The following is a 27548-nucleotide window of genomic DNA, read 5'->3' as shown; positions in this document are numbered from 1 at the left end:
TGTCGCGCAGATCACTCCTGTGAACTGACGCGCAGCATCAGCGGCGTCTTGAATGTCTTTCGGGATCTATTATGTTTATTAGCCACAGACCGGGAAGTAGTCTCTCTCAAATGGTATTGTACCGGTATACAGCGATGGCACACACCAATGCAATATTGACAGGATGTAAATCCCCGACCCCAGACACAGATATGGTCCGGGTACTCTCCCATCCGGAGGAGACAGCGTCGGCAGGTTACACCCCGAATACTTCGGGGCTTTCGAGTTTTCTGCCGCTTCCGGGGAGTGAACGTGTCTGCTATAGGACGTTTTGGCATTATGAGGTGACAGCAAATGTGGTGTGTGAGTGGTGTCTAACATCCATTCTCGCATGATCGTAGGAAGGTCCTCCATAAATAGTGAGGCGATTAGACAATTGGAAATGCTATGAGGGTAATAAAGAAACATCATTGTTTTAAACGTGGATTGTTGAAAGAATATCCGCGGTCAACAATGATTCCGTCGATATATAAAGCTTTGAATTTCAATGGCCTAGGTCTTCCTTTGGTATTGTTTGATGCAAATCCAGCCAAGAATATGAAACATTGCTATACAGAATGCAAAACATAAATGGTCTGGAACAGCATCAAACAGCTTTCCTTCGCATCTGTCACACTCCGAGTCCCTTTCATACTTCCAAGGTTGTGCCAAGGCGAAGTGAATATGGATTACGTAAGATTCGTTGACACCGCGCACTTCATCGCCTGCGCCAAACACTGCCGTCGCCCCTTCGACAGGACTGTTGCATACACTCAAAACCGGAAGCTCTCATCGCAGTAGCTTCTTCCCGATCGCATTGAGTAAGGCGCATTATCTCCACTCCCTCTGCTCCCATTCTGGGCACCTTTTGGGCCAAGTGATGCAAGCCGCTGTATATCGTCGACATCGAAGCTCGGTGTGATTGCGCGAGGCTCGAAACCGCTAAACAGTCTTTCAAACTGTCATATCTCCCTACTCAAGAAACCATGTCAACGGCACCTGCCCCGGCAGCGAATCAATCGGCAGCCACATCTGCCCCGCAAATGGCAGACGCGCAAAATGGAGCCCAGTCTGGGAATGGCGACCTGGTGCCTGTCAGCTGGGACTCCGAGATCCAGCTTGTGTCATCTCTAGCAAAACTCCAAGAACTGGAACGGAAGGTAAGCGGGCTCCCCCTTTCTTTTCTCTCGGTCCCGTATGAATCAGGATGGGGAGAATAACCCAAGTTAACATACCCACCCCAGATCCATGAACTACGCGCAATTCTACCCCAGGGTCTCCTGGAGCCTTTAGTACCAATATCCAATCCCGACAAAGCCACAGCCGACAACACCATCTCATCATCACCCCGCCACCTACTAAACGACCTGAACCAAACAGCTCGCGCTCGCATCGCCGACGTCGAGCAGTTCCAATCCATGTGGCGGGGCCCAGAGCTTAAGCCCGTCTGGGCTCACGTGGAGTCTCGGATCAGCGAGTCGAATGGCCAGTTACTGCAGTCCACGGGGAAATGGGAGAAGGATTACGACGAGCTGCGAGATGAGCTTCTCAAGGAAGAGAGGGAAAAGGAGGAGCAGCGGCTGCGTGAGGAGGAGGATATTGAGCGTGTGAAGGCACAGTCGACTGAGGGTCAGTGGCAGGCTGTTCTTGACAGGTTTATTCAGAGGGATGTCCCTGGTGTGCGCGTCATCAAGGGTCAGGATCAGATGGAGATGACGGTGGCGCTTACGAGGGCGGGCATTTTCTTTTTAGTCCATGGGTCTAGTGAACCTGGTGAGGCCGCTGTGTCTGATTGGCAGGTCTCGAGCAAAGTTGCTTCTGGGAAATCGAGAACGAAGCTCGAGGATGCTATACTGGACTGTTTGGGCTCGCGGCCCCGGAAGTGGGATCTGGCTTTCTTGCTGGTGCGTTGACAGTCGCCCTCCGAGGACCATACTTCAAAGCTAATTTCTTGAACAGGACATGATCGCCTCATATGCAGATATAAAACAGACACCATGTATCAAATGCCAGCGCCTAACGAACAACGCCGCCCAGCTACCAACCTTGCGCCGCGCCCAACCACTTCATCCAACCAGCGAACCACGCATTTTCAACTTCGACGCTCTACATTCAACCTGTGCCTGAATATATACAATACAATACAATCTATTCTAATGTCCTCATCGCACACAACAAATGAAAAGAGTCCCAACGAATGCCAACAACTAAAAATACAAATCCGAGCAAGAGCCCAACACTCCAGCTCACTCCGCATCCTCATGCGCCCCATAAACAATATCGTGCCAATGATTTGACGGATACTCATCGCCATTCCGATCCCAATACCGTCGTGGCACATAATGCCTCGACTCCTTCGACCCACCACGGCGCCATCCACCCGAATCGCCACGCGCACTGCAATACTCAACACGACTCCACGTACCCTGGTCAGGAACGACGTACTTCCGTCTCCGAAAATCGTACCGCTCGGCTTCGCTGCGGCGCGCCCATGGGATGGGGGTGTCGTCTTCGGCGAGGTCTTGGTCCCAGCGCGCCCAGTGGCTTGTGGAGGAGTTGGAGTTGGACTTTTTGGTAGTCTTGCCGTTGCCGATCACGCCGACGTACATGTCCGGCCCTTTGTTGGTTAACACGTCGAGGAATCGCCATCGGTGTGGCCAGCGTGAGGGATTGCCGGGTCGTGGGTCTTTGGGCCAGATCCAGCCGAGGGTTGGTTGGGACGGAGGCATCTTGAGGGTGTGATGATGGATGTATTGGAGGTAGGCTGTTCTTGGGAAGAGAGAAATAGATTGAATAGGAAATACACGTCTGTTCTCGCTCAATTTAATTATATCTATCCAACAGAATGCTGTAAAACACACTCCTACCCCCCAGCTACAGTTCTGACCTGATCTGATTCAGAAGACCTTTTCTTTCTTTGTGGTTGATTGATCCTCTTTCAAACCCACCATATTCCACAGAAGCTCTTTGATCCAAGACCCTGAGTCTGCTTCTCAATCCTTTTAACTAACAACATACATGTGTAAATCCCAACCAAACCAGCCCCTTCTCTGGTGGGGAGGTTGCTTGCTGCAGTAGTATGAGCTCAGCCTCAAAACAATGTTATCAAATGTAAGACTTGTGAGCAGCAAAGAGATCCAGGTGTTTGTCTCAGATTCTGATGTGCATCAGTCAATGAGAGAACGTGGAAAGGAATGGGGTGGTGTAGGTTGCTTCAAGCAGAATGTCTTCTAGAAACTTTTCTCTTCTTTTCTTTTGCCTGGGGAACTTAATTCAGTTCCTACATCAACTAAGACATATCAGGTCACTGGCCATAGATCACACAGTCTTTCTTCGACTTTGTAGTCAGGAGAATAGAGAGACGAAGAAGACAATCGATAAATGAATTACAACCCAGAATTAAAAACAAGCTTCACCCCGAAAACAAGATAGCTCATCCCCATGCAAAGAAACAGAAAATAGGCAAGGCTCGAGGCATGATCCATCCATCCACACACAACGCCGGTTTTCTTGCTATTATCGTAAAACCCAAATCAAATCGCTTCGGAAAGAAAACAACGGATGCACCCGAATGTCAAAATCAAAAATATATCCACGAAAACATCATAAAAAGGTGGACTGATCATCGTCAAGTAGCGAATGCTCCAAACCCGCCGGCGAACCAGGTGAACGACGCCACGGTTATGGCGGCCATGCCGAAGGTGAACTTGAGGCCCATGCGTTGGATGTCCGAGAGGGCTGAGTTGCAGGTGGCACATTTAAATTCTATCAGAGATGGATTGTTAGTATCTTGTCGTGAAACCGATCATACAAGCTAAGACTCACGTCCAAGAGGAGTATACGGCAGTTTGATGTACATCCCAAAGTCATACCCAACCAGGGAGCTCAGATGGCCGGCACTAGGAATATCACCCAGCGACTTGCTGGCATCATAGACGTAGAGCGTGTACGTGGCCGTAAGCAGCGGGACGGTCATGGTGGCATCGGTATCCCAGACCACGGAACCCGTAGGCTTGACGCTCATGTTCGAGGAGATGGTGTAGGTCTCGCTGTTCAGACTGCAGGACGCGACGACGTTGACGTAGGACGGGGTCACGGAGAGCGAGGTGTAGTTCCACACGAAGGTCACGTTCTGGCCGATGCGGTAGTAGGTTGTCGATGAGGATGCTGGCGTGATCATCGAGATGCCTCCTGCGGCTGCAGCGGGGTTGATCGAGATCGAGGTGGTTGTCGTCTCGGACTTGGTTGAGGTGTCTGTCTTCGTGTTGGTGGACGTGGAGTCGCTGGCGGTGTTGGTATTAGTGTTGGTATTGGTGTTCGTGGTAGTGCTGGTCTGGGGGGCTGTGGAAGTTTGCGCGGTGGATCCGGCGGACGGATCACTGTTGTCTGAGAGAAGATGAGAGGTTAGAGGAGAAGGGCATCACTCCTTAAGGGTCTGGTCGTACCTGCTCGCTTTTCCAGCGACTCACCCCCGCCCAAAAACCCGCCGAATGAGCCGAACGACCACGCCGACGACACCGTGCCCAGCAGCAGGAGAGCGTACAGCACGCTCAGGAGAAACGAACGCATGATGACAGTCAGGGAAAAGATGTCTGACAGTCCGAATCGATATCACCCCTTGCCCCAGCTGAGATCCACGAACAAAAGATTGTGTCGACACGGAAAAAGCGGCTGGTCGTCGATGAGCGAGCGAGTGATGGCAGCCTTGAGATCACCAGTGCATCCACAGCAGCGAGTGTTGCAGGGGTAGCAAGGACAGGCCAAACACGGCGTTGGGTGGGAAAAAGAGCCGTGCCTCTTTTTTTCGGTCTGGGGTGATGATCAGCGGGAATGTGGGTTTTGTTGGTGTGGAGGCACAACAACAAAGACAGCCACAACAACGAAGTCGGCGAGGGAGAACGGGAAAAAGAAGCACAAACGAGCGACTGGAAAGATGAAGTGACAAGGAAGTGAAGGAGAAAAGAAGAAAAGGAAAATTGACAGAGCAGGTCAGGCGGCTGTCGGGTCTAAGCCTAAAGGGGACATAGTGGCTGGACCGGCATGTGAGACATCCTATTAATAGTATTGAACGAGACCTGTATAATATTCATGCACTACACTGAATATAGCGACTCTATACTATGATACACATGAGAGATCATCGCCATTACTGAGCCTTTGACGATATTCTACTCCGGCTTCAGCTGGACCTTGCTGCAAGTCGAGGGGATGTGGGCCTTGTATTCCTTGGCGAGGAAGAACAGCTGCGGCACACCGTGGTACCAGTCGCACGCTAGAAGATGTTAGTTGATGGTAATAGACAGTTAAGGAATGAACGTACCCAACCAACCACCAAACTCCTGGTCCTTCGCTCCCTCCAGCCCAGTCTTCTGGACGGAAAAGCCCTTGCCGCCCGCGCCGGCGTTGACGTTGACCTGAACGGGGTTCCATTCTAAAGACATCTGATATTAGCTAGCTGTAACAGTCGCAATTGGTAATCGATGCATACCGGCTTCGTTGACAGTAACCAGCTCCATCTCCCACTTCAGGGGGCTCTCCACATCCATCACCACCGTGCCGTTGCCGAAGGAGAACTTCTGGGCCTCCTTGGCACCCTGCAGCACGGCGTCGCTGGTTGTCGACGACACGTGGTAAGTCGAGACGTACAAGTCGTTGAACTTGGGCTCGGTGGCGCCAAAGGTCTTCAAGTTGAAGAATTTATCCATGGGGCTGGCAGCGGCGGTGGTGGCCAGGAGAGCGAGAGTGAGGAACTGCATTATGATGGGTGTACAGAAAGATGATTAAAACGATTGTAGATGGTTATGATAAACGGAAATCGACAAATGATTCGATTGATGAGATGATGAGATGACGAGTGAGAGAAAGGGGAGAAGGATCTCTCCTTCTTATACGGATCTGATCCGCCGCGAGGCCCCAGGGAGAGATTGTGATGATCAGTGGAGAAGGCGGATCCTCTCTCCGCGTTGTGCGGCGTAACTAAGAGGCATGAGCACTACTTATAGCTTGCAGGATCTTGCAATCCTGCAAAGTTGCCGCTAGCTAGCTACGGGTCTGAGGAGGCTATGTTGTTTAGGTTGGATATCTCGCTAAGAATAAGCCAGCATCAACAACCTTCAGACTATCGAGGATCGCCCGACATGGTCGCTTAGGTGCAATTGATCCACACGGGGTGTCCATCCTCTGCCATGGCGGTTACAGAAATACTCCACCGACAGTTCGCGTGTGGACCCGTGCCAAGTCATGATGGCGATGTTGGGGCCGGATCGCCGCCCCAGGAACGGACAAGACAGGGATCAAACCTGCTTGGAATTTTTATATGGAATTTCAATCTACCATTGATTGCCAATGACATTTCGTGGGGCCCAACTAGGCACCAAAATCATCGGAAGACGCGTGGCTCTAGAGCGAATACAATGACTAAATCCATCTCCTGGTGATCTACACACTAATCAACCTCAAACCCCTGGGTCAATCTTGCGCTGTTGGCTGGGCACATCGTGGCGTCCATGGTACTTGGGCACCTGTAGCAGGTTGAGGAAGGGTCCGCAATAGAATCTGATACACATTGTTGCCTGCTGATTGTTTCGTTGGGAATGCATGTTTGTTTGATGCATTTGCCCGCTACAGTAGTAGTGACCTTTAGATTACCAGCGAATCCTTGCTCCAAGCCCCTAAACTAGGAACACCTCGAACGATTTTGTCTACATATTGATATTTTGTGATACAGAATCTACGCATTTATTTCAAAAGATAATGAAAAGAAACATTAGAATTAAACTGTCTGAGCTGTCCACTTTGGATCACAAACCACCATGAACCGACTAAGACTTGGTCAGATGATAAGCCTTGGTGATTTCCTTTCTCCACTTATCGATTGAAATGTGCATGCCATTCCACGGCACATGGTTCTTAGGCCGATTGCTGCTCATCTTCTCTTCATCCCACTTAGGGATGTAGAAGTGCTTGTGGCTCTCCCAGCAGACATTTCTATTCTTGATATCGTCCTTGCACTCGGATGTCAAAACTACATTGATGCAGTCCATGCACCACCACATATCCCCAGGCTCCTTCCACGTGTGGCCACAGGAGCAGGAACAGGAGATTGAAAAGCTGCCTCCCGGTGCCTCAAGCTTCATCATCGCAAGCGCTGCGGCAGCATTGACCTCGTCTTTGAACGGAATGACAGCGTAGAGAATTTTCTGGAAGGCCAGCATGTCATTCGTGGAATCATCGTCCGACAAGAGCTCGACGGCCATTCTCAGCGTGTTGTGCACCATGCTCCGGGCCGACTCCAGGTCATTGTAAATGTAGTAATACCGCGCGGCAAACAGGCTAAGCGGAAGGCGCATTTGGTTTTCCGTGACTTGCTCAGGGACAACCGAAGACATTCTGCGCAGCCAGTCCTTCGCCTCGTCCTCGTGGCCTGCTTCCTTGGCAGCCTTGGCTTTGTCGAGATAGATTGTTCCCAATCTATAGCCGACGAGGAAAAAGGTAGCAGCCAAATCCGTATTGGTATATGGGACGTCGGCAGCGGCGGCTTCCAATACTTTCATAATGTCATCGGTTGGGCAGGGGTGACGTGCGGCGAGAGCGCTAGCATAACCCCGTCGAAGACTGAATGAGGCGCGGTAACGCCTGGCTTTTGCGGCCGATTCAATTGCTCCCTTGTACACATCATCGAAGACACCAAGGTTATTGGTGTTGACACCTGCTTCCAGCATGGCAATCTGGACCATCTCGTTCCGAGGACTCTCTGTCAAGGCAAGCATCATGGGAGTGAGATGAGACTTGGAGCGAAGTTGCTCAATGACATCCATCATTTCGTTCCACCATTGAACTGACTTGTATCTCAACAAAATGGCTGTCGGAAAATGGTATCTGGCAGGCCCATGTTCAATACAGGCCGAGTACCATTTCTTCGCCTTGTCCAGCTGCTGGTCAGACCAGTACCGATGTCCTAGACCGAATTCCATCTGAGCGAGTTCCTCTCGATTCTCCGCCATCCAAGCCGAATCTCCCCCGTAGCGAGCGACAAGCTTCTTCAGAATGGCAATAGCGTCCTTGTTAGACTTGAGGAAACGAGCCAGGAGGACTGAAGCTCGCCAGTTGTTCGGATCAAGATCGAGGGCTTTGCAGCATCTTGCTTCGGCTGCTTCCTTGTCACGGGACCTGCTCAATACAAAAGCCATCTGGGTATGCCAGCGCGAGTTTGGCTGTTCAGTTGGGAGTCTCTTGAGACACCACTCTTCAATTTGCTCATCCGTAAAAGACGCCGCTCCTTGGTGTTCAGTGGTTGTGGCATGCTACATAGTAGGATTTGATTAGCATAGACAATAACTGCAAATGCAGAGAGACATACCTCGGTTACAAATCGCTTAACGATCTCAAAAGTGGCAGATGTCACTGTAAAATCCGAGTCCTCCTCGAAACAGTAATGGGCCATCCGGAGGACAGAAGGCTCGGCGATGGTTTTGACGCGATCTTGCCCGTCGGCCATCAACTTATTGAGCCAATCCTTTTCCTTCTCACTACTCTGGGTGTCAGCGGAAGTGGCCTTTAGCCACGTACAAATCAGTCGCACTGTCTCCTCGTCGCGTAGCCAATCCGGGAAGTCCGGGGTCTCTTTTTTCGCCCAGAAAAGATTGTCGATGGCGGCACCATCATGGAACAGTCTCACGAGATGAGGTCCAAGCTTGCGTTTTGAATCAGGGTCTATGCTAGCCAGATCCACTTCGTGCATGTGGTCCACCAAGTGGCGTACTGCGTATCCTCGCAGTACCCTCAGCTGGCCATGGGTCTCACTGGTCAACGCATGGAGACAAGCCCTAGCAAGTTGGAAATTGGCATTGTTCTTGTCCTCTTGATAGATCTGCTCTTGTCGGGGGCTTAACTTCTGGTCGAAGTGCTCTTCCAACCCAAGCTTTTGAACCAGGTCTGGGGGGCACACGTTGCCGAGGAAGTGTTTCAGGATGTCAACCTCGCCCTGGTTCACTTCCTCGTTATTCTGCAGGCGCTCTTTGGCGGTCTGGGCCCGCTGCGGCAATTTGTCCAAGATCTGCTCTGATCGGAAATTGACGTATCCATTGTTGTCGATCTCGAACAAGAGGAACTTTCTAAGCCGGTCCTCCAGAGGTCTCAAGGAGGCCGCGTTGTTCTTCAACTGAAGGACTGCCTTCATTTTCTCGATCGACATCCGCTCTTTTGCGAAGGTAATCCAAAGGACCACCTCATTGATCTCCTCCAACTCCTTCTTCGAGCGACGCCGGTTGAGATCGCGGACATCATCCTCAATATGATCGGTTAAACTTCGGCTCGCCTTGTCAAGTTCGTTGTAGATGTCGGTGTCGAGGTCCAATTTGCTGATCTTGTTGAGAGTTTTCTCCATCATGTAGTAGTTCCCTCCAGTTTCTGTGTAAAGCCTGGTTTGAATGATTTTCCGGATAGCATTGACTTGATCGTCTCCCTTGTCAGAGAGGTTATCCATCTTATCCAAGCGTGCATCAATGTACTTGCGGACGTCGTCCGCGTTACGGTCCATAGAGACAGTAGGACACTTCAGGCCACGACTCTGGAGCTTTTTGGCGGTCCCCTCGGTGGCGGTGAACAAGACGCGAACTGATCCTTTGCTAGCTCGCGAGGCGTTTAGCAGGAAGTTGAATACCCCATCATGGACGTTGTCGTCACTGTCGCCAATCTTGTTCAGAACAATGTAAAACGTCGCATCAATGGCCTTCAGTTCCTTGTGGTTTTCGAGGAGGAGACGAGTCAATAATTCTTTCGGTTCGATGTTGCGATCCTTTCTGCACGTCGCGGCGGCCGATTGCATGTACGATGCATCGTTCTGGGCGAATTGCCAGATGATAGACTTGCCGAGTACCTCGATCCCAGCATTGGCCTTCCTCTCATCAACGAAGTAAAAGGCAACGAGCTGTCTGGAGTTGATTGCCTCGCCAGAACCATTTGCAAGCAAGTGACTGGCGATAGAAGCTGCCAGATAGCTCTTACCCGAGGCTTCGCCGCCAGTAATCCCTAGAACAGGCGCTTCTGAATTCTTCTTCACCCAGTCCGTAAACTCGCGCTCCCCTAACAACCACTGGCCTGTTCCCTCCACGGTGCGGTGGCGAATGTTTTGATAAGTCGACCCCCAGGTTGCAATGGGTCCATTGCCATCCCAGACATCCGGACTTGTGCTGAAGTTCAGGACGCGTAGAACAATGTTCCTGTCCTTCTTTTCTTTGCTTTGCTCTGTTCTTTCCGTTCGGTCTTGCTCCAAGACCCCCATTATGTTTCGGGAGTTGTTGAGCGTCTCCGCGCCATTTAGGTACATATCGGCGCCGCGCTCCAACTCTTCATCCCTGGTGAGGTCATCCATCGCTCCCAAGGATTCCGAAAATTCATTCTGCTGAAGGAAAGCAATCTTTGCCATCGTCTTGATCTTGAACATCCGTGAAGTTCGCAGTGTCAATGCCTTATCGCAAATGTCCACAAAGTGGCTTAGAACCTCGCACGCTACCACACTCAATTCGCGGCTCATATTGGCCATGGAATATTTGTGTAAACGTCCTAAAAAGCTCGCACATTTTTTGAACAGGTCATTGAGTGTTTCAAATATGCTCGCGTAGCCCTTGTACGCGTTGATGACAAAGTTGAGGGCGTTGTAGCATTGTCCAGCTGGGGCGAACACCTGTCTCAAATGAGCAACACACCTTCTTTCTCCTAGAATTCATTTTGTACGTACCTGAGAGGCGGCATCGGCAACCATTCCTCCAACATTTGTGATGACGTCGAGGGTATTGCTGACAGTCTGCCGGATAGTCCCCCATTTCTCTGAGTTTTTCAGGCGTGCAGATCGTACGGCATCCAGATTCTTCATCACGTCTTCGGGTTTCAAGTTCTTGTCGTAGTCTTTGCCTTGAGACATTTTGGCAAGCTTGGCCATCCGCTGTTCCATATTGCCCCAAATTGCGGCGAGTTGCTTGTTGATCTCAGCGTCCGCTCCGGCAGGGACACTTCTGGGTACCACGGCGAGCGTTTCGTTCGCCTCAGCGTCAGTCCCATCAGGGATTTCACTGGGTACCGCGGTTATCTCTTTGCTCATTACAGCGTCTACCCCAAAGGGGTCACTGTTGGGCATCAGGGGCCGGGTTGCTACTGCTGTCATTGTGCCTCGTTATAGCGTCTAGGGAGAGAAGGAACTCTCAGGGGCAGAAACAGCGGAGACTGCAGAAGAAGTACCTGCTCGAGCGGAGGCATGACGCAAAACTTTCAGCTCGCTGCCAGCTCGCATAGGTTTGTTTACAACCCGTCGATCGGCACTGGCTGTCCAATAGTTTCATCTGGTGCCGACGTGGCGGGCCATGGCCCGATGGCGGATCGGCACGCCAGTATCGTCATGGCATAAGAAAAGACAAGGTGGGAAACCAAAACAAAAAAGGAACAGCCAGGTCAGCATTCATATATTCCGCCTGCTCGAGGTTGAGCTATCGTCTCGAGTAAGCTTCGCAATAATGCCTGGTCCGAACCAGTTCCAAGCGATCAGCTCTTCATGCGAGATTGCCCCACTGGACCCACTGTTCCCATCTGCAGGCATCCGATTGAGACGAACCTGCCCCATCCTTCAAGTGATAGATTCGACGGGAAGTTTAGGGCCGCTCCGCTCGGATGGCCCAGGCTGGGACCAATCAAGCCCGGCTTGACAAAAGTAGAATAGCAGTGGACTCGCAGGACTTTAGCCACCAATGAGAATCTAACTGAGCAGTTCTATTGGTTTGTGTCTGAATCCGCTTTCGGGGCTCCTTTCCAGGGCAAGAACGAGGGAGGGGGAAAATCTCTGCAGTTAGAGAATGTAGCTGGCTATGTACCTACTACTACCTGCTTGGGATGCGTCATTTGCTTGCATGTGGCGTGGTGCGGTCCGAGCGGAAGCGCAGCTTGCTTCCCATCCTATGTAGTATCCAATTATGTAGCACACTCTGAGATAGTCTTCATCGGATTGAATCACAGCATTCTTGCAAAGTCCCGACTTGGTACTCATGGCTCAAGCTACCACTATTGAGTAATTTTGCCACTTCGCGATGGCCTTCTCGGATGCATGCACGAGCGGTGAGCGAGTCCCTCCAAAAGGTTTAGTTGATATGGGCGGTAAAGACGAAGTAGTAAGAGGGACAATTTCGAGATGCCCACGTTGCGCCGCAAGAATTAGTAGAGTGCCTTCTTAACACATTCACCTGAATAATATAATTCCTAGCGGAAAGTAATTTTACTATGCATGCGTTTATCACTGGTGACTGCAGCATGGCTGAGCAGTGTAACCTAGCATCTCACTGCCATTGTGATTTTCTGGGGAGAAATGCAACCGAGATATTTTCCATTCATACCGCGTTATGGATATACATGGTGGATCATATTGTCGTTCTCATCAAGTCATACACTATACTGTCTTTCTATCATATACACCAACGGAACTGTCACCACTCCATCCACTACTTAACTTACTTACCTACTCGTTCGGGGAGTCTTTTTTTTTTAGCAAATTACAGGTTCAAAGTTCACTTCCCCGTATATCCGCCTGAAGCGCCTGAAGGCGACTGGTGTCATCATCGCTAGACGAGGACACGGGGAATGGTGGGAACGGTGCTGGTTCGAGGGTCTGCTCAAGCACTTATGAAATTAGGGAGACTTTGTGAGTGAGCGATTTGGATTTGAAGCTCAGGCATGACCAAAAGAGGCAAACTCCTGTAGACGGCGATCCTCCCTCGATCGGAGTTGCGGCTGTTCTTCTAGACATGGATAAGTATAAGACTATTATCCAGCTTTTTCCTAATAATTGCATTATATGGAGACTTGATGCTGGTCATGTTCAACGTTGTGCTTCACTGGATGATTCTATCGATCTAGTTCACGTACATATCTATAGACTTGCAGACAGGATGAGAAGCAGAGCTCATTCGGTAGCCTTGCTTGTTTAAATAGAACGAGAGTCGGTGGCCCCAAATGCACAGTCGTGTTGCAGTAATTATGGTTTTTGTCAAAAAGATGTACATGCCAAATATTTACATGCGTTATGTATGGTGTGTCCAGTTGGCTCCTTAGGCATGGCTGGGCAAGAATCACGTCGCCAAGGAGACCGCAATGCAGAGCTGTCAGAGGGGATATTAATAGAGTAGGTCATCCCCAGTGAGGCCGTTGTAGTGAACTGCGTTGGGGAGTTAACTAAGTATTCGTTCGTTGGTCAACTACAATCAACCATGTAGTACTGACTCCATCGTGGGATCCGCAGTAAGTCAGTGGTGAGGTAACGACTACAGTAATGCCGAAGATCACCACTCCTCGCGAGCCTTCTTCACTGTCCAAGTCTCTTCCACTCACTCACTCACAACTCCCTCCTGGTGGAATTGTTGTTGGATCATCCTCGACACCGCTCTTGAGTTGGCGCCCCATTCTGGCCCTCCTCGCCCGCCTTCCCTTTCCTTCTCTCACTCTTCTGGAGGATGAGCTGCCCATCCCCCCTTTAAACCCTTCCATCCCCCCATTCCCCGTTGGCGTCCAACAAACGCCCAACTCCCTTGCTGCCTGCGCTCGTGTGTGCCTTCCCCCCGGCATCCCCACACACTCCCACCCCCGGTCGCAGTGCATGTGCACTGTGGACGGTGACGGTGCTGGACTCGAGCCTGGACATCCCCCATCCGCCTCCGCCTCTTCTTTCTCGAGCCCGACCACGACGGCCTTTTCCCCGTCCTCCAGTTCGTCATGGATTCCGGATGGCAGCCTTACCAGGATCCCCTGATGGGTCGTCCCGCGCAGTTCAATACGGGGTTAGCGTCCCATCCCCAACAGCTCCCCTCGAAATACAGCCAGCCACCCCAGTCTCAGCCGCCGGTCGGGTACACGTACGAGACCTTCCAAACACCTGGCACCACCTCCAACCCCCCTCCGCCGGTCCCAACTCGAAACCGATGTCCATGGCCTCGTCGCCCGCAGCCACGCCACGTAGCCGGGATTATGTCAGTGATGCGGATACCACGATGGAGGATGCAGACCCGTTCAACCGAGCGAAGTACCCAGCGCGACCGAACCATCACAGCCGCGCCTCAGCTCAATTCCTCGCTCAAACAAACGAGGAGTCGTCGGCTGCGCGCAGGTATTCCCCAATGAATAATGTGATGTCGCCCCCGCTGTCATACCCTGTGAGCCCCGGCAAGTCCCAGGGCGCGTACGGCTTCCCACAGGGCCCGCAGAACCCGCAGAACCATGCTCGCCGGTCGCCTACGAGGGCACCAGAATACGCATCGCCTCCGCAGGGATATCAGTCACCGCCATGTGAGTGCCCTACTTGTGCCAAATGATGGCTATTCGGACTAACCGTGTACTCTCTCCGTCACAGCTGCAGGTCGCCCCCCTCGCCCCCCTCCGCTGCAATCCACCGACCTCAGCCCAGAGCAGTACTACCCCTTGTCAGCGAATTCGCACCCGAGCAGCGCATTTGGGCCTGGATCACGATCTCCACGCTCGGGATCGTTGCCGTCACAGGTTCCTGGACGCGGTCCGGTCCCAAAGTTCCAGATCAAGTCTGTACAGGAGCTGCAACCACGGACGAGTGTACAGCCTGCGTTTCGGCGCGCCAATCCGGAGGGAGGCTTTATCAGCGTACAGTTCCCCATGAGTATTTGCTAATTGACGTGGAGCTAATCCGTTCTACAGCCACTTCACGCACTGACCACCCACCTTCCGGCGACTTACCGCATATGCAATCCAGGTTTCAACTACGAGTCCTCGCGGAATCCCCGGCGTGTATTGACGAAGCCGAGTAAGGGGGTTAAGAACGATGGCTACGATAACGAGGATAGCGATTACATTCTTTACGTGAATGATATCCTCGGCAGTGAAGAGGCCGGTCACAAGTACGTCTCGGACCTCTTTGGTGAAAACATTGATCTGACATTTGTCACAGGAATCGCTATCTGATCCTCGATGTGTTGGGCCAAGGAACTTTCGGGCAAGTGGTGAAATGCCAAAACTTGAAGACTCAGGAGGTTGTGGCTGTAAAGGTCATCAAAAACAAGACCGCATATTTCAACCAGAGCATGATGGAAGTATCGGTTTTGGATCTGGTAAGCTTCGGTCTGTCCTCATCGCTCGGACGTCTGCTCACCATGCGCCCCTACAGCTCAACAGCAAGTACGACAAGAATGATGACCATCATCTCCTTCGGTTGAAAGACACCTTCATCCATCGCCAACATCTGTGTTTGGCATTTGAGTTGCTCAGTGTCAACCTCTACGAGCTCATCAAGCAGAATCAGTTCCGAGGTTTGAGTACAACCCTCGTGCGGGTGTTTGCGCAACAGTTGTTGAATGCATTGAGCCTCTTGAACAAGGCTCACTTGATCCATTGCGACTTGAAACCGGAAAACATCCTGTTGAAGAAGTGAGTCGAGGAGTCGTCCGGGTGGAAAGTTTTTCCTTCGCTGACATTCGAAAACCTCGCAGCCTTGAGAGCCCTATCATCAAAGTCATCGATTTCGGTTCTGCATGTGACGAGCGACAGACAGTGTACACCTATATTCAATCTCGGTTCTACCGCTCGCCAGAAGTGCTACTTGGTTTGCCGTATGAGACACCACTTCCCCCAAAACTTGCTGCTCCAGACCCATGCTAACGATGCCTTAGATATTCATCTGCTATCGACATGTGGTCGCTTGGCTGCATCGTTGTTGAGCTCTTCCTGGGATTGCCTCTATTCCCTGGCTCGTCGGAATACAACCAAGTCTGTCGGATCGTCGAAATGCTTGGCCTCCCTCCTACCTGGATGTTGGAGATGGGCAAGCAGTCGGGCGAATTTTTCGAGAAAACTCATGACGAGTTCGGGAGGAAGACCTACCGCCTGAAGAGCCTGGAACAGTATTCGAGGGAGCGAAACACTAAGGAGCAACCAAGCAAGAAGTACTTCTCGGCTTCGACTCTTGAAGAGATCATCCGAAGCTACCCCATGCCGAGAAAGAACATGAAACAAGCTGAGATCGAGCGAGGTACGATGCCACTTACTCCCCACTATCCGAGAAGTCTTTCTAATAACCGCAATTGCAGAGCTGAATAATCGGGTCGCGTTCATCGACTTCGTGCGAGGGCTATTATCAATCAATCCCCTGGAGCGGTGGTCACCCCAGCAAGCCAAGTTGCATCCGTTTATCACTCAACAGAAGTTCACCGGCCCGTTTGTGCCTCCAATGAACTTGAAGTACTCGTCGCTCAACAAGACCGTCGCTCCTGGTGTTCAGCAGCAGCAGCAGGCCGAGGCTGCCAGCAAACAGAGAGCAGCACAGGCGGCTCAAGTCCAGAATGCCTACTCGATGCAGATGAACCAATTCCATCAACCGGCCCACGCTCAAGCTCCACCCATGTACAACGGAATGTACCAGCAGGGTGCACCTCCTCCGTACCCGACACAACCACCGGGATACGGCCATCAAATGAATCTGATCCCGGGCCAGGCGCCACAATCGCAACAATTTGCTCCATCACAGAGCCTCTACGCGCAGGCGACGACCAGGGCAGGCCGGCAACGTGCCTCCACCATGGATCCTCAAGGCGGAGGTATTCCGACTACGATTCAACGGGTCGCTAGCCATCTCGATCCTAATGCTCCCATCCGGTTACAACCTAGTCCAGCCTACTATCCTCCTCCCGCCGATGGCTACGTGGACCCCAATACCAATCAACGGCGACGTGGAAGCCGTGCCGGTGGCAACCAGCGTAACCGTGACTTCATCCGCACTCTCGAGGACGGCGTGCTTGGCGGCGAAGGCTTTGGGGGCCAGAGTCAATGGCACTAAGCACGATTCCAGGCGTCCAGGGTTCCTACCTCGACGGTCTGCCGTTGAACGGTGCCTTCAACCCTGGTCTGTGGTCCTCATGCTTTTCGCGACCGAGCGCCATACCTCGATGCGTTCTCTCCCGGCGAGACGAACGCATAGGCCAATCCATCGACTTTTTGCATTGTCCTTTCGGTATTTGGATCCTCTCGGCCTGCCAGCTCCGTCCCGGCCCCAGCCGTAACCAACCACTGCGGTTCTTCCAAACTAGTCCATTTGACCCCGGCGACACTGCTGGCAGGTTCAGAGTCAGTCCTTCTGGTCTAACTTCACATGGAACCAGTTTCTTGTGTGCAGGCTCTCTTTTTGCCTCGGGAAACGGCCAGGCCATTGCCCGACGTTCTCGGTATCAACTCGCGCGGTCTCCCGGGCTACGACTGGATCTATCATTGCAGGAGGGTTATCTCCCCTGCGCGGTTCCACTGGGTATCTGCGGCTGCGTTCTATTTCCAATTTGACATAGCCTGGATCATGAAGGCCACGCGCGAGCCTCCATCAGCCCCATTGCTTGTGTTATTGATTACCTCCCGTTTCTTTGTTCTCTCCATGCCCTTTCGATTTGCTTGGGGATGTCGGTCCATCTGCCCGTGTGCTTTCCGTACTCTTTGGATACATTTATGTTTTCTTCTCTTCTGCTTTTTCTTCCAGGTCGGAGAATGTGGATAGAGGCACCGCAACAGCCTCGACCATTCCCACCGTGTGTATACAGTGCGTCCGTCAGGCATAGTTCAGTTAGGCCAACCAATCATAGACTTTCAAGCTTGTTCTTGGCGCCCGATCCGTTTGTGCTGAGTCAGCAGTCACCCCTCGCTTAAATTTTGTGTGGCTCTGGATTCAGGGCGGGCCAACAACTTCTTTGATCATCTGGGTTTCACTACTTGCCCTCGATTTCTGCAACCATGTCGCGTTTCTTCTACGGCAGCAGCGACAGCGAGTCCTCCACGTCCGATGAGGAGGACGTTCTCTCCGACCGCGAGGAGGATGAGGAGGAGTCTTCCGAGGAGGAGTCCAGCGATGAGGAAGTCTCTGCCGAGGAGGAATCCGACGATGAAGAGACCGGTGCCAACAAGTTCTTGAAGGGTGCCCTGGAAAGCGATGAAAGCGAGGATGAAGAGAAAGTCACGATCGTCAAGAGTGCAAAGGACAAGCGACTCGAAGGACTGGAGAACACCATCCGGCTGATCGAGAATGCCGAGAAGATTAATGACTGGGTTGTCATTTCATCTGGTGAGTTTGGTTTCGAAATCTTCGGGTTAAGCAGTGCTGATATGGGGTTTGCGTTGCAGAATTCGACAACCTGAACCGGCAAGTCGTGAAGATCACCCAGGCCGGCCAGACCCCCAAGGTGTACATCAAGGCCGTTGCCGACCTGGAGGACTTTGTCAACGAGACCATCGCCAAACAAAAGTCGTCAAACAAAAAGCCCATGAACGCCCTCAACACCAAGGGCTTCAACGTGGTTAAGCAGCGTGTCAAGAAGAACAACAAGGATTATGCCGCCCAGATCGAGAAGTACCGTGAGGCCAAGGATGAGTTCATGGAGAGCGAGGAGGAGGAGAAGCCCGCGCCTGCCCCTGCTCCCAAGCCGACCAAGGTCGAGAAGATCCAGAACTTTGCCGCCGCCGCCGCGGCTGCTGATGATGATGACTTTGTAACTGTTGGCCGTGGTGGCAAGACTCTGCAGTACACCCCCGAGAGCATTCTCAAGCACCTCCGAGTCATCGTCGAGTCGCGAGGAAAGAAGAACACCGACCGTCTGGAGCAGATCCGCACCATGGAGAAGCTCCTAGAGGTTGCCAACACCCCATACCAGCGCATCCGCGTCTACATGGCCCTCATCTCCACCCGCTTCGATCTTACTGCTTCGTCCACAGCCAACTACATGAGCCCCGAGCAGTGGAAGCTCGCAGACCAAGAATTTTCTTCTCTCTTGTCTGTGCTGGAGGATAACCGCGGCTTTGTGGTCAGCGAAGGTGCCGAGGAGTGGGAGGATGATGAGAAGCAACCGCAGCTCGAGCCCGGCCAGAACTTTTACATCCCCGGCAGCATCGTCTCGTACGTTGAGCGGTTGGATGATGAGCTCACCCGCTCGCTGCAGCAAATCGACCCGCACACTGCCGAGTACATCGAGCGCCTGAGTGACGAGCAGCAGCTGTACAACAACATCGTCCGGGCCCAGCTCTACTCGGAGAGCCTCAGCACGAACGAGAAGGGCGATTCTCGGCAAGACAATGTGAACCGAGTGGTGATCCGCCGGTTGGAGCACGTCTACTTCAAGCCTTCGTCAGTGGTGTCCATCCTGGAAGACAGCACATGGAAGGCCATGCCGCCAACGCTGGACTCGTCTGTCACCCCTCGGGCTGACGCGGGCGATGTCACTGTTCTCATTCAAACCCTCTGCAACTACCTGTTCCAGTACAGCGATGGCATCATCCGCGCGCGGGCCATGCTGTGCCAGATCTACTTCCTCGCCCTGCACGATCACTACTACCGCTCTCGCGACCTTATGCTCATGTCGCACCTGACGGAGAACATCTCCAACTTCGACGTCAGCACCCAGATCCTGTTCAACCGCACGCTCGTTCAGATCGGTCTGTGTGCCTTCCGATCCGGTCTCATCTACGAGGCCCAGACTACCCTCGGTGATATCTGCGGCAGCGGCCGGCAAAAGGAGCTGCTCGCCCAGGGTATCATTCTCCAGCGGTACTCGACCGTCTCGCCGGAACAGGAGCGTCTGGAGCGCCAGCGCCAGCTGCCCTTCCACATGCACATCAACCTGGAACTGCTTGAGTGCATCTACCTGACCTCCAGCATGTTCCTCGAGGTGCCGCTCATGGCCCAGACCTCGTCCGCCCCCGAGATGCGCCGCCGCATGATCTCCAAGACCTTCCGCCGCATGCTCGACTACAACGAGCGCCAGGTCTTCACGGGTCCCCCCGAGAACACCCGCGACGGCGTGATTATGAGCGCCAAGTTCCTGGCCGCGGGCGACTGGAAGAAGGCCGCGGAGATGCTCTCCTCGATCAAGATCTGGGATCTGATGCCGCAGCCCGAGAAGGTGAAGGAAATGCTCTCCGCGCAAATGCAAGAGGAAGGCCTGCGCACCTACCTATTCACCTACGCCCCCTTCTACGACAGCCTATCGATCTCCAGCCTGGCAGGCATGTTCGAGCTACCAGAGAAGAAGATCGCAGCCATCATCAGCCGCATGATCTCGCACGAGGAACTCGCCGCAGCGCTTGACCAGGTCAACGACGCCATCATCTTCCGCAAGGGCGTCGAGCTCTCCCGTCTGCAGTCCCAGATCGTCACCATGGCGGACAAGTCCATGAACCTTCTCGAGTCAAATGAGAAGACCCTCGAGCAGCGCACCCAGGGCATGGCCAATGCCTTCCAGCGCGAGTCAGGCCCCGGTGCCCGCGGTCGCGGCGGTCACCGCGGCGGCGGCCAGGCCCGCGGGGGAGCCCGTATCCCCGGTGGTCAGCAGGGCCGGAGACCCGGCGGCCAGCAGTTTGGTGGCGGTGCATTGGGCGGTGCGATCAAGGCGTAAATAAAATATTTTTCCCTTCCCTGTGATGTTAATGGCATGATTTCCTTTTGTTTATCTTTTTTATTTCAGCTTTTTTTACTTTATTGTGGTTCGTCTTTCAAAGCTTTAAAGTGCGGGATCATCCCTCGTGCTTGGTCTGGCCCTTTCCATGGTTGCGGGGGTTGGAAAAATTGTGTTGATCTAGATGATTGATTGTTCATGCATGGAAATGATCCATAGGAAATGAAGAGAGAATTGAATTGATTAGAACAAGAGCATATGTCCATCCATAGAGTAAAGCACTACTCAGAACCTGCTTTGGGCAAAGATATATATTGTCCCAAATATACGTGCAACCAAGACATACTGGTAGGAACCCCGTAAATAATAATAGATTTCTCATTGATTGACTACCTCAGTCCTTCTATCTAAAATTTATTCTTTGCACGGTCTGTCCTCGGCGGCCGGCATATCGCCATCCTCTCTCGCAATCATCGGACCGAAAGGTATCGCAAAACAGGGCATGCTGTATCGCGGACAGCTCCCGGCATGTCCTCCAGACGCGCGCCCGTCTCGAAGAGCTCGAACTAATCTCTATTTAGAAACGTGCTAGGAGCAGCTGGGATGGTGGAGCGCGCTTGTGTTGAGAGTTTTCCTCCGGTCATAACCAAACTGGGGTCATGATGTGGATCTAATGGCCATTCTTTGCGGGGCTGTAAGCTCCGCATCTTTTTCCTGAGTGGAAGAGACTTTGTTGTCGTCCCCTGTCGCCATGTCGAGATCAAATTGGGGATGCGCGCCTTCAGTATTTGCGTTTGAACAAGTGTCATTCGTTCATCCACTATCATCCAGCAGATTTTGAGGAGACCAGTACTCCTTCTCCGGTCCTTGGGCATCCAGCCAAACCAGACCATCGGCAAGAAGATCGTCGATAACAGTCTGTGCCCGAGCCTTCTCCCAGCTCAAATTCAAGCGCAGCATCGAAACACTCACAAATCCCAGCACTTGGATTACTTCCAGAACAGTAGCCTGATCTGTATTCAGCTCCTTGGGGATCGATCGGATGTACTGCTTGCGGCCGACGAGGATGATGGAGAAGCCCGAGCCGAGTGGTTCAAGAGAGCGGACTGCGCGCAGGATGTCGTCGCTGTTCCAGCCATATTAGCCAATTCCCTGTCTTTGAAGACAAAGTTAAAGTAAAGATCATAACATACTCGGAGACCTCCAACCCACTCCCAATCGCCTTCCCCTTCCTCACCCGCTTCCGACACTCCTCAACACCAATCAAACCACCATTCTCACTGCGTGTCTCTCGACACAACTCCACGACCCGCACCGCAACCTCAAAGTAAAAGTCGTTCATGTCTCCGCCCATGATCTGCGTCCAGAAACTGCCCCCCTCACCCAGTCGGCGGGCATTCTTGCCCTTGATGTTGCTGGCGGCTAAGGGGTCCACGCCGATGGTATTGCACATGCGCGCAAATTCGGCGCGGAATGTCGGGTTCGACTTGATAGTTGAGCTGTGTTCGAGGGCGAAGGTGTGCAGGAGCGACTGGAAGACTGAGAGTTGGGTTTGGAGGGACGCGGTATGCGTCGAGCGTAGATTGGCGCCATGGGTGGCGTAGGACTGGGTTGCTTGGGTTCGGTTGGCAAAGGCCCCGATGCCAACACCTCTGCGGGACATGGTGATGGGTGGTCGTGTTATGTTGTTGTCTTGGGAGTTGGACTAGAGCTGGTTGAAGCGATGTCATCTGACCCTAGCCCTTATCGGCACTGATAAGGGCTGTCGGGCTCAAATCAGCCTAGCGCCGAACCCATCCCTATCCGGTTTAGCGCCGTCCCAGCACACCCACACAGCCGATTTTCTCTCACTCTTTTTCTCTCCTGCTTTTTTGTGATTCTTCTCGACAACCCTCGCCGACCAGCCTACTCTCACGACCTCGGACCTTCACCATGGCCCCTACCACTGCGTATGATTCCCTTTACAATCCCCTGTTGCACTGATTCAATCTCTGCTCGAGATTGTGAGGTTTCCCAGGTATAGTCCTTCTCGCTGGAGATGCTACGGCTGTCGTCCTCGTCGACGATGGTCGCCAGGCACCAGCTCGATCCTTCCTGCACCCTCTTCTCTCTCCAACCGGATGTCTTCGGATCCTTTTCCTGAAACAATGCGCGGATACGAGAAGGGGGCTGCGGAGTCTTGAGGTTGAAAGCGATGCCTTCTCCTCCAAAACCATTGTTGGTCAGCTATCATTCTTGTACAGGGCAGATGTGGTAACAGCATCACCATCCCAAGATTGAAGAGCGCCAACACATACTTCCTGGACATTGTGTTCGGGGTATTGTCGGATGAAGGCAATCAAATGGCGTCTTGCGGGTCGTCCAGTTCTGCGAATCCTCACACTGAAATATTGTGAGACTAGTAGCGAACAACTGAAGACGACGTCAACCCAAGTGCCTGAGCCCTCACTGATCAAATATATTTCGTCGAGTTTTTATTATTATATTTGCCTTCAGTTCGAGAATGTGGTGCTATATGCTGCAATTCTTACACTCGGCGAAATTGTTTCATGTCTTCGTGATCATGACGGACAGACTATACTAACCTCCAAAAACAGCTCCGTTCCCACCAAGGACCAGGTCCTCGTCCCCGAGACCCTCCTGAAGAAGCGCAAGAGCCAGGAGCAGGCTCGCGCTGAGCGCCGTGCCGAGGCCGACAAGAAGAAGCAGGTCGGTTTCTCCTCTCTTTAATCACAAACCCTCCCCCTCCCAACTACACTGATGACAACAACCAACCACGCGACTAGACCAAAAGGTCGATGCTGTCCGTTAACCATCTTTCGGGTCTGACACTATCCGTTGATGCCACTCGCATTTGTCACTTGCACGATTTGGTTGAATATTGTGCTGACAGAGTTCTCAATACAGGCCAACAAGGAGAAGCGCGCTGTCATCTTCAAGCGTGCCGAGTCCTACGTCAAGGAGTACCGCGACGCAGAGCGCGAGTCGATCCGCCTGGCCCGCGCCGCCCGCCAGGAGGGCAACTTCTTCGTTCCTGACGAGCCCAAGCTGGTCTTCGTTGTCCGTATCAAGGGGTAGGTCGTCTTGTCTTCTTGTGTCATAAAATCTATGCTAACCCACCTCCCAGTATCAACAAGATCGCTCCCAAGCCCCGCAAGATCCTGCAGCTGCTCCGTCTGCTCCAGATCAACAGCGGTACCTTTGTCCGCCTGACCAAGGCCACCCAGGAGATGCTGACCATCGTCAACCCCTACATCGCCTACGGTTACCCCAACCTGAAGAGCGTGCGCGAGCTCCTCTACAAGCGTGGTTACGGCAAGGTTGACAAGATGCGCGTCCCCCTGACCGACAACCAGATGATCGAGGAGCACCTCGGCAAGTACGGCATTGTCTGCATGGAGGATCTGATCCACGAGATCTACACCGTTGGCCCCAACTTCAAGCAGGCCAACAACTTCCTGTGGCCCTTCAAGCTGTCCAACCCCACTGGTGGCTTCCGCACCCGCAAGTTCAAGCACTTCATCGAGGGCGGTGACACCGGTAACCGTGAGGAGAACATCAATGCTCTCATCCGCCAGATGAACTAGATTTGTTCGTCACTTCTAAAAAAATTGAGTCTTTTATGAGTTGCATGGGTTGTTTGTTGTTTGTCCAGCACGGACGGTTTTTTATCTGTCAATTTTTTTCCTCCTCTTAGCGATACGAACGTCTGGGATTCCCGATAATTGAACTGCTTCAAACAACCCATAATCGTATTATTTGTCTCCTTGTAATGCTTAGCCGCGTATCGCTATAGACTCGTAGACTAATAAGAGAGTCCTGCGGAGTTCCAACAGACTAATCTAAAGATGCAAAAATTGTCCCGAGGTCCGAGATCTGTTAACCAAGGGGAGCCGCACTCGCACCAAATCTGTCTTGACGATCGACGGAATTGACTTTCCAGATTTTTGCTCGTGAAAGAAGATCGGGAGCGCAGATGAATATTCATAAATAATCAATTGTGTGCTCTAATTATGCAGCAGATCTGTCTCAAGTTATCCGCTCATCGCTAGTTAATCCCGACAGCAGGATTTCAGGACAGATGAGTAGAGCCTATCGGGCTATAGCCATCGCTTCCTGCTTCACTGGACAACTATCACTGACTAGACGATGTCCATCGCCACAATTGGCGCACTTGATGGTGACATTCTGGCCTTTGGTCGTCTTGCACTCTCAGGTCGGGTGTTCGGCGGCACAGTAGCCACATTTGGGGTCATTTGGGCAGTGAGACTGTATGTGCCCCGGTTTTTGGCACTTCTTGCATAGTTTCCACCGGCCTTCGCGGCAGAATCGGACGGCCTGGAGAACTTGGTTCTCCCAGATCACCCCCGCACTGATCGCCTGGTTAGCTACAGTCGGGCTCGCGAACTCGAGCCCAATAGATCCTTCCTGCTGCCTCGCCGGCGGGGGTCGGAATTTTCTTTTGTTTGAAAGGGACAGGTTCTAGAGGACGTGAATGCCATATTGCATCATATTTGACTTGTAAATCCTCCGTAAGAATCCTGAGCGAAACGTCACCTTCTCATGCTGACTCCCATCAGCTCCATATAGTCTCGAAAAACTTCAGCTTCCACCGGATCTGGTGACGCGTCTGTTGTCGCTTTTAAACTTCTTATTGACAGATTCCACTCTTCTGCTGTTTGTAGGACTGCATGCGCAGATGCAAGGCTGAGTGTTATATTCACTTCTCGGATATTGTTTCCTTGAGTAGCTTGAGAGCATACCATAGAGGCAGCGAGATTCTGCGTCTGGGGCTCCAGAAGATGACCGCAGTTTCGATCGAGAGCAACGCATAGCCGGTTACATAGCAATATATTGGCTTGGCACGTCAGAAGATTCTCTAGCTTCCTTGGGGCATCGGATGAAGAGCTCTCATCTTGCGAATGTTTCTTCTGCTGCCTGTCGAGAAGCATTTGTTCGCACATTTTGTGTTTCAAAAGCAAGAATTTTTGACGCTTCTCGAAGACCTTTCGACGCAGAGACTCATGTAGGGCCGTATCATTTAAGTTGGCATCCATAATGAAAACTGAACACTCTGCGACGATACGTGCAAAAGGTATCATAATCTCATACAATGCAATGATCATTTCGCTGCGGGATGAGAATAGGTCGGCGGGGGATAAAGAAGATCGTAGAGTACACATCCACTCTTCTTGCTCAAGGAAACAAGAGGTATTGGTAAAAAAAGACTCTGTTAACTATTTCTGGAGTCAGCTCCAAGTACGAGCAGTAAATGGCACGTACTTACAATGATGCCTACTTGGCTCATCAACAGAGACTTCTCGAAATCTGTCGTAAAGTTCGCGGGTCCACGGTGTGCTATCAACTGAGCCATGCCAGATGCATGGTGAACCCATGCTTGATTCACATCCTTGTTTAAAAACTAATTGAAGTGACCATGTCAATCTAAGCTCGGAGGATAGAGTCTACACTCCTATATCCCCATGACCTTGCCTAGGACTTACCTCAAAGAGACATAGTAGGGCAGTCGCACAAAGGGTCTCGGCGGAGAGAGATCTCACAGGATCATCAAACGCATTTCGAAGGCTCTTTAATGCTTTTGTGTGGAGAGAGATGAGAAAAGGCGATATGGAACCATGTGGTGCTCTAGAGGTGCACAAATCTTGAAAGGCAACCGTGACACATTTGACAGCAGTATCTATAGCATCATCATTTCCCAGTCGGCAGGGAATATCGAACAGATACGATGGCTGTCCAAGATCTGACATGAGGGATTGTGTCAGGGCCTTGGCTGGAGTTATCCGTCTAATGGCTAAGCGGCCTATGTGTATTGTTGTAAGCGGAGACAACAATGCTATGGTTTGCTGTTCTTGGGTGAACTGAGATAAAGAAACAGCAGCCGTAGGATGCCCAAATTGTGCAACCCGTCTCATTTGAGAAACACGGGTTGCCGCGTTAGTGGTCTCTCGCGGTGATCTCACCGAGACTTGACCACTTGATTCGGCGGTCCATTTGCAGCTGAGCTTGTTCCGCATACATGCGGCGCAACGAGGCTTCTTGTCATCACATTTTTTTCGACGGCTCCGACAAGGAAGACACCCTTTTCGCGGTTTCGGGGGCGAACTGCGTTCCTGCGCCTTCCCGATGACCTCCTCGCTCTGATCATAGAACCGGACGGCCGTGAGATCTCGATACCCGGAGCATTCTCGGTTTACTCGAAAGCACTGCGAGCACGACGGTCGCCGTTGGTCGCACTGGTCGAGTTAGCAGCTTATCCGAGCGCCGTGGAGTCTCTCCAAACCTTGAGGCGCCGTGTCCGACACAAGGCACAGCCTGGACTTAGTTGCCTTCCGTAGACCATGGGGACCGAGTGTACGAACTGGATGCCAAACACGGTCAAAATCTCGGTTGAAGATGGTTGAGTCCCAAGTTCAGGGAGTGGGGTTGGCAGAGCTTGAATGGGAACACGATGGGGCCGAAACTAGTACTTTAGTCTGATAACAAGGACGGCCTGACAGATGGGCTGAAAGGATAAGCCGGCGTGAGGATTGGAGGAATTTACTCTGAAAGTGGGGCCCATGAGTTGCATACCCTATTAGCGATAGTGAATTCGTCCCATCCTCGGATTCCGACGACAATGAATTCTATTGTCAATTCAACGGTTGATAAGGCCTACTACTGTGGACCGGATGAGCAAGTACTACGGTCGATAGAAGATTTACATGGGTTGTCCTGCGAGAGGTCTGCAGAGACCATTTTCATTCAGATGACATTGCTATGATTCTTCGTGGATAGGCACGGATGTCCTGTTATATTTGTCGATCAGGGAAGAGATGTACTGCACTCCACGTTCAGTCTAAAATGAAGTGTTCTATAACTTCTGATAATAGCATTTGACCTACATCACGCCTCTTCAACACTGATGCCTGCGTTTCGGAAGGGCTCTTTTGTACTTTGCTCCCTAGCGCCTACACAGTCCACACACCACTCCAAGAAGGTATCAAAGCCCTGTTTAGGAATATCTTTATAGTATACACAATGCCTCTGATTGAAGGCTTTAAGCTCGGAGAGGAATTCCTCGATTGGATTTAGGTCAGGTGAGTAGGGCGG

General features: G+C 52.0%; 9 protein-coding genes across 9 annotated transcripts; 4 read left to right on the top strand and 5 right to left on the bottom strand.

Moving 5' to 3' along the window:
* Positions 1–1004: 1004 nt before the first annotated feature.
* N7474_010750 (RNA polymerase II mediator complex subunit MED27 domain-containing protein) lies at positions 1005–2145 on the top strand (the record flags this gene model as incomplete). Its single annotated transcript, XM_057202160.1, has 3 exons — positions 1005–1178; positions 1263–1922; positions 1978–2145. The coding sequence occupies 3 exons, from the start codon at positions 1005–1007 to the stop codon at positions 2143–2145; spliced, it is 1002 nt and encodes a 333-aa protein (XP_057047444.1).
* A 119-nt stretch (positions 2146–2264) lies between these two features.
* N7474_010749 (uncharacterized protein) lies at positions 2265–2747 on the bottom strand (the record flags this gene model as incomplete). The annotated part of the gene is made up of 1 exon (XM_057202159.1): positions 2265–2747. The coding sequence occupies one exon, from the start codon at positions 2745–2747 to the stop codon at positions 2265–2267; it is 483 nt and encodes a 160-aa protein (XP_057047443.1).
* An 899-nt stretch (positions 2748–3646) lies between these two features.
* On the bottom strand, positions 3647–4587 carry N7474_010748 (uncharacterized protein; the record flags this gene model as incomplete). Its single annotated transcript, XM_057202158.1, has 3 exons — positions 3647–3783; positions 3844–4404; positions 4464–4587. 3 exons carry the CDS (start codon positions 4585–4587, stop codon positions 3647–3649), a joined length of 822 nt encoding a protein of 273 aa, XP_057047442.1.
* Positions 4588–5186: 599 nt separating this feature from the next.
* Positions 5187–5774, bottom strand: N7474_010747 (uncharacterized protein; the record flags this gene model as incomplete). The annotated part of the gene is made up of 3 exons (XM_057202157.1): positions 5187–5290; positions 5339–5449; positions 5507–5774. The coding sequence occupies 3 exons, from the start codon at positions 5772–5774 to the stop codon at positions 5187–5189; spliced, it is 483 nt and encodes a 160-aa protein (XP_057047441.1).
* Positions 5775–6839: 1065 nt separating this feature from the next.
* On the bottom strand, positions 6840–11179 carry N7474_010746 (uncharacterized protein; the record flags this gene model as incomplete). Its single annotated transcript, XM_057202156.1, has 3 exons — positions 6840–8321; positions 8378–10702; positions 10757–11179. 3 exons carry the CDS (start codon positions 11177–11179, stop codon positions 6840–6842), a joined length of 4230 nt encoding a protein of 1409 aa, XP_057047440.1.
* A 2148-nt stretch (positions 11180–13327) lies between these two features.
* N7474_010745 (putative protein kinase Yak1) lies at positions 13328–16849 on the top strand (the record flags this gene model as incomplete). The annotated part of the gene is made up of 9 exons (XM_057202155.1): positions 13328–13760; positions 13822–14337; positions 14402–14664; positions 14719–14918; positions 14969–15128; positions 15185–15444; positions 15507–15626; positions 15687–16045; positions 16104–16849. 9 exons carry the CDS (start codon positions 13328–13330, stop codon positions 16847–16849), a joined length of 3057 nt encoding a protein of 1018 aa, XP_057047439.1.
* Positions 16850–17787: 938 nt separating this feature from the next.
* nip1 (translation initiation factor eIF3 core subunit c) lies at positions 17788–20438 on the top strand (the record flags this gene model as incomplete). The annotated part of the gene is made up of 2 exons (XM_057202154.1): positions 17788–18115; positions 18175–20438. 2 exons carry the CDS (start codon positions 17788–17790, stop codon positions 20436–20438), a joined length of 2592 nt encoding a protein of 863 aa, XP_057047438.1.
* Positions 20439–21251: 813 nt separating this feature from the next.
* On the bottom strand, positions 21252–22101 carry N7474_010743 (ESCRT-II subunit protein SNF8; the record flags this gene model as incomplete). The annotated part of the gene is made up of 2 exons (XM_057202153.1): positions 21252–21564; positions 21632–22101. 2 exons carry the CDS (start codon positions 22099–22101, stop codon positions 21252–21254), a joined length of 783 nt encoding a protein of 260 aa, XP_057047437.1.
* Positions 22102–22370: 269 nt separating this feature from the next.
* Positions 22371–24025, top strand: N7474_010742 (60S ribosomal protein uL30; the record flags this gene model as incomplete). The annotated part of the gene is made up of 4 exons (XM_057202152.1): positions 22371–22387; positions 23036–23147; positions 23346–23512; positions 23566–24025. 4 exons carry the CDS (start codon positions 22371–22373, stop codon positions 24023–24025), a joined length of 756 nt encoding a protein of 251 aa, XP_057047436.1.
* Between the last annotated feature and the right edge of the window lie 3523 nt (positions 24026–27548).

The sequence above is a fragment of the Penicillium riverlandense genome (genome assembly GCF_028828495.1).
Source record: "Penicillium riverlandense strain IBT 135883 chromosome Unknown utg000011l_segment0_segment0, whole genome shotgun sequence".
NCBI classification, from domain to species: Eukaryota; Fungi; Ascomycota; class Eurotiomycetes; order Eurotiales; family Aspergillaceae; genus Penicillium; species Penicillium riverlandense.
This window is presented reverse-complemented; position numbering and strand designations above follow the sequence as displayed.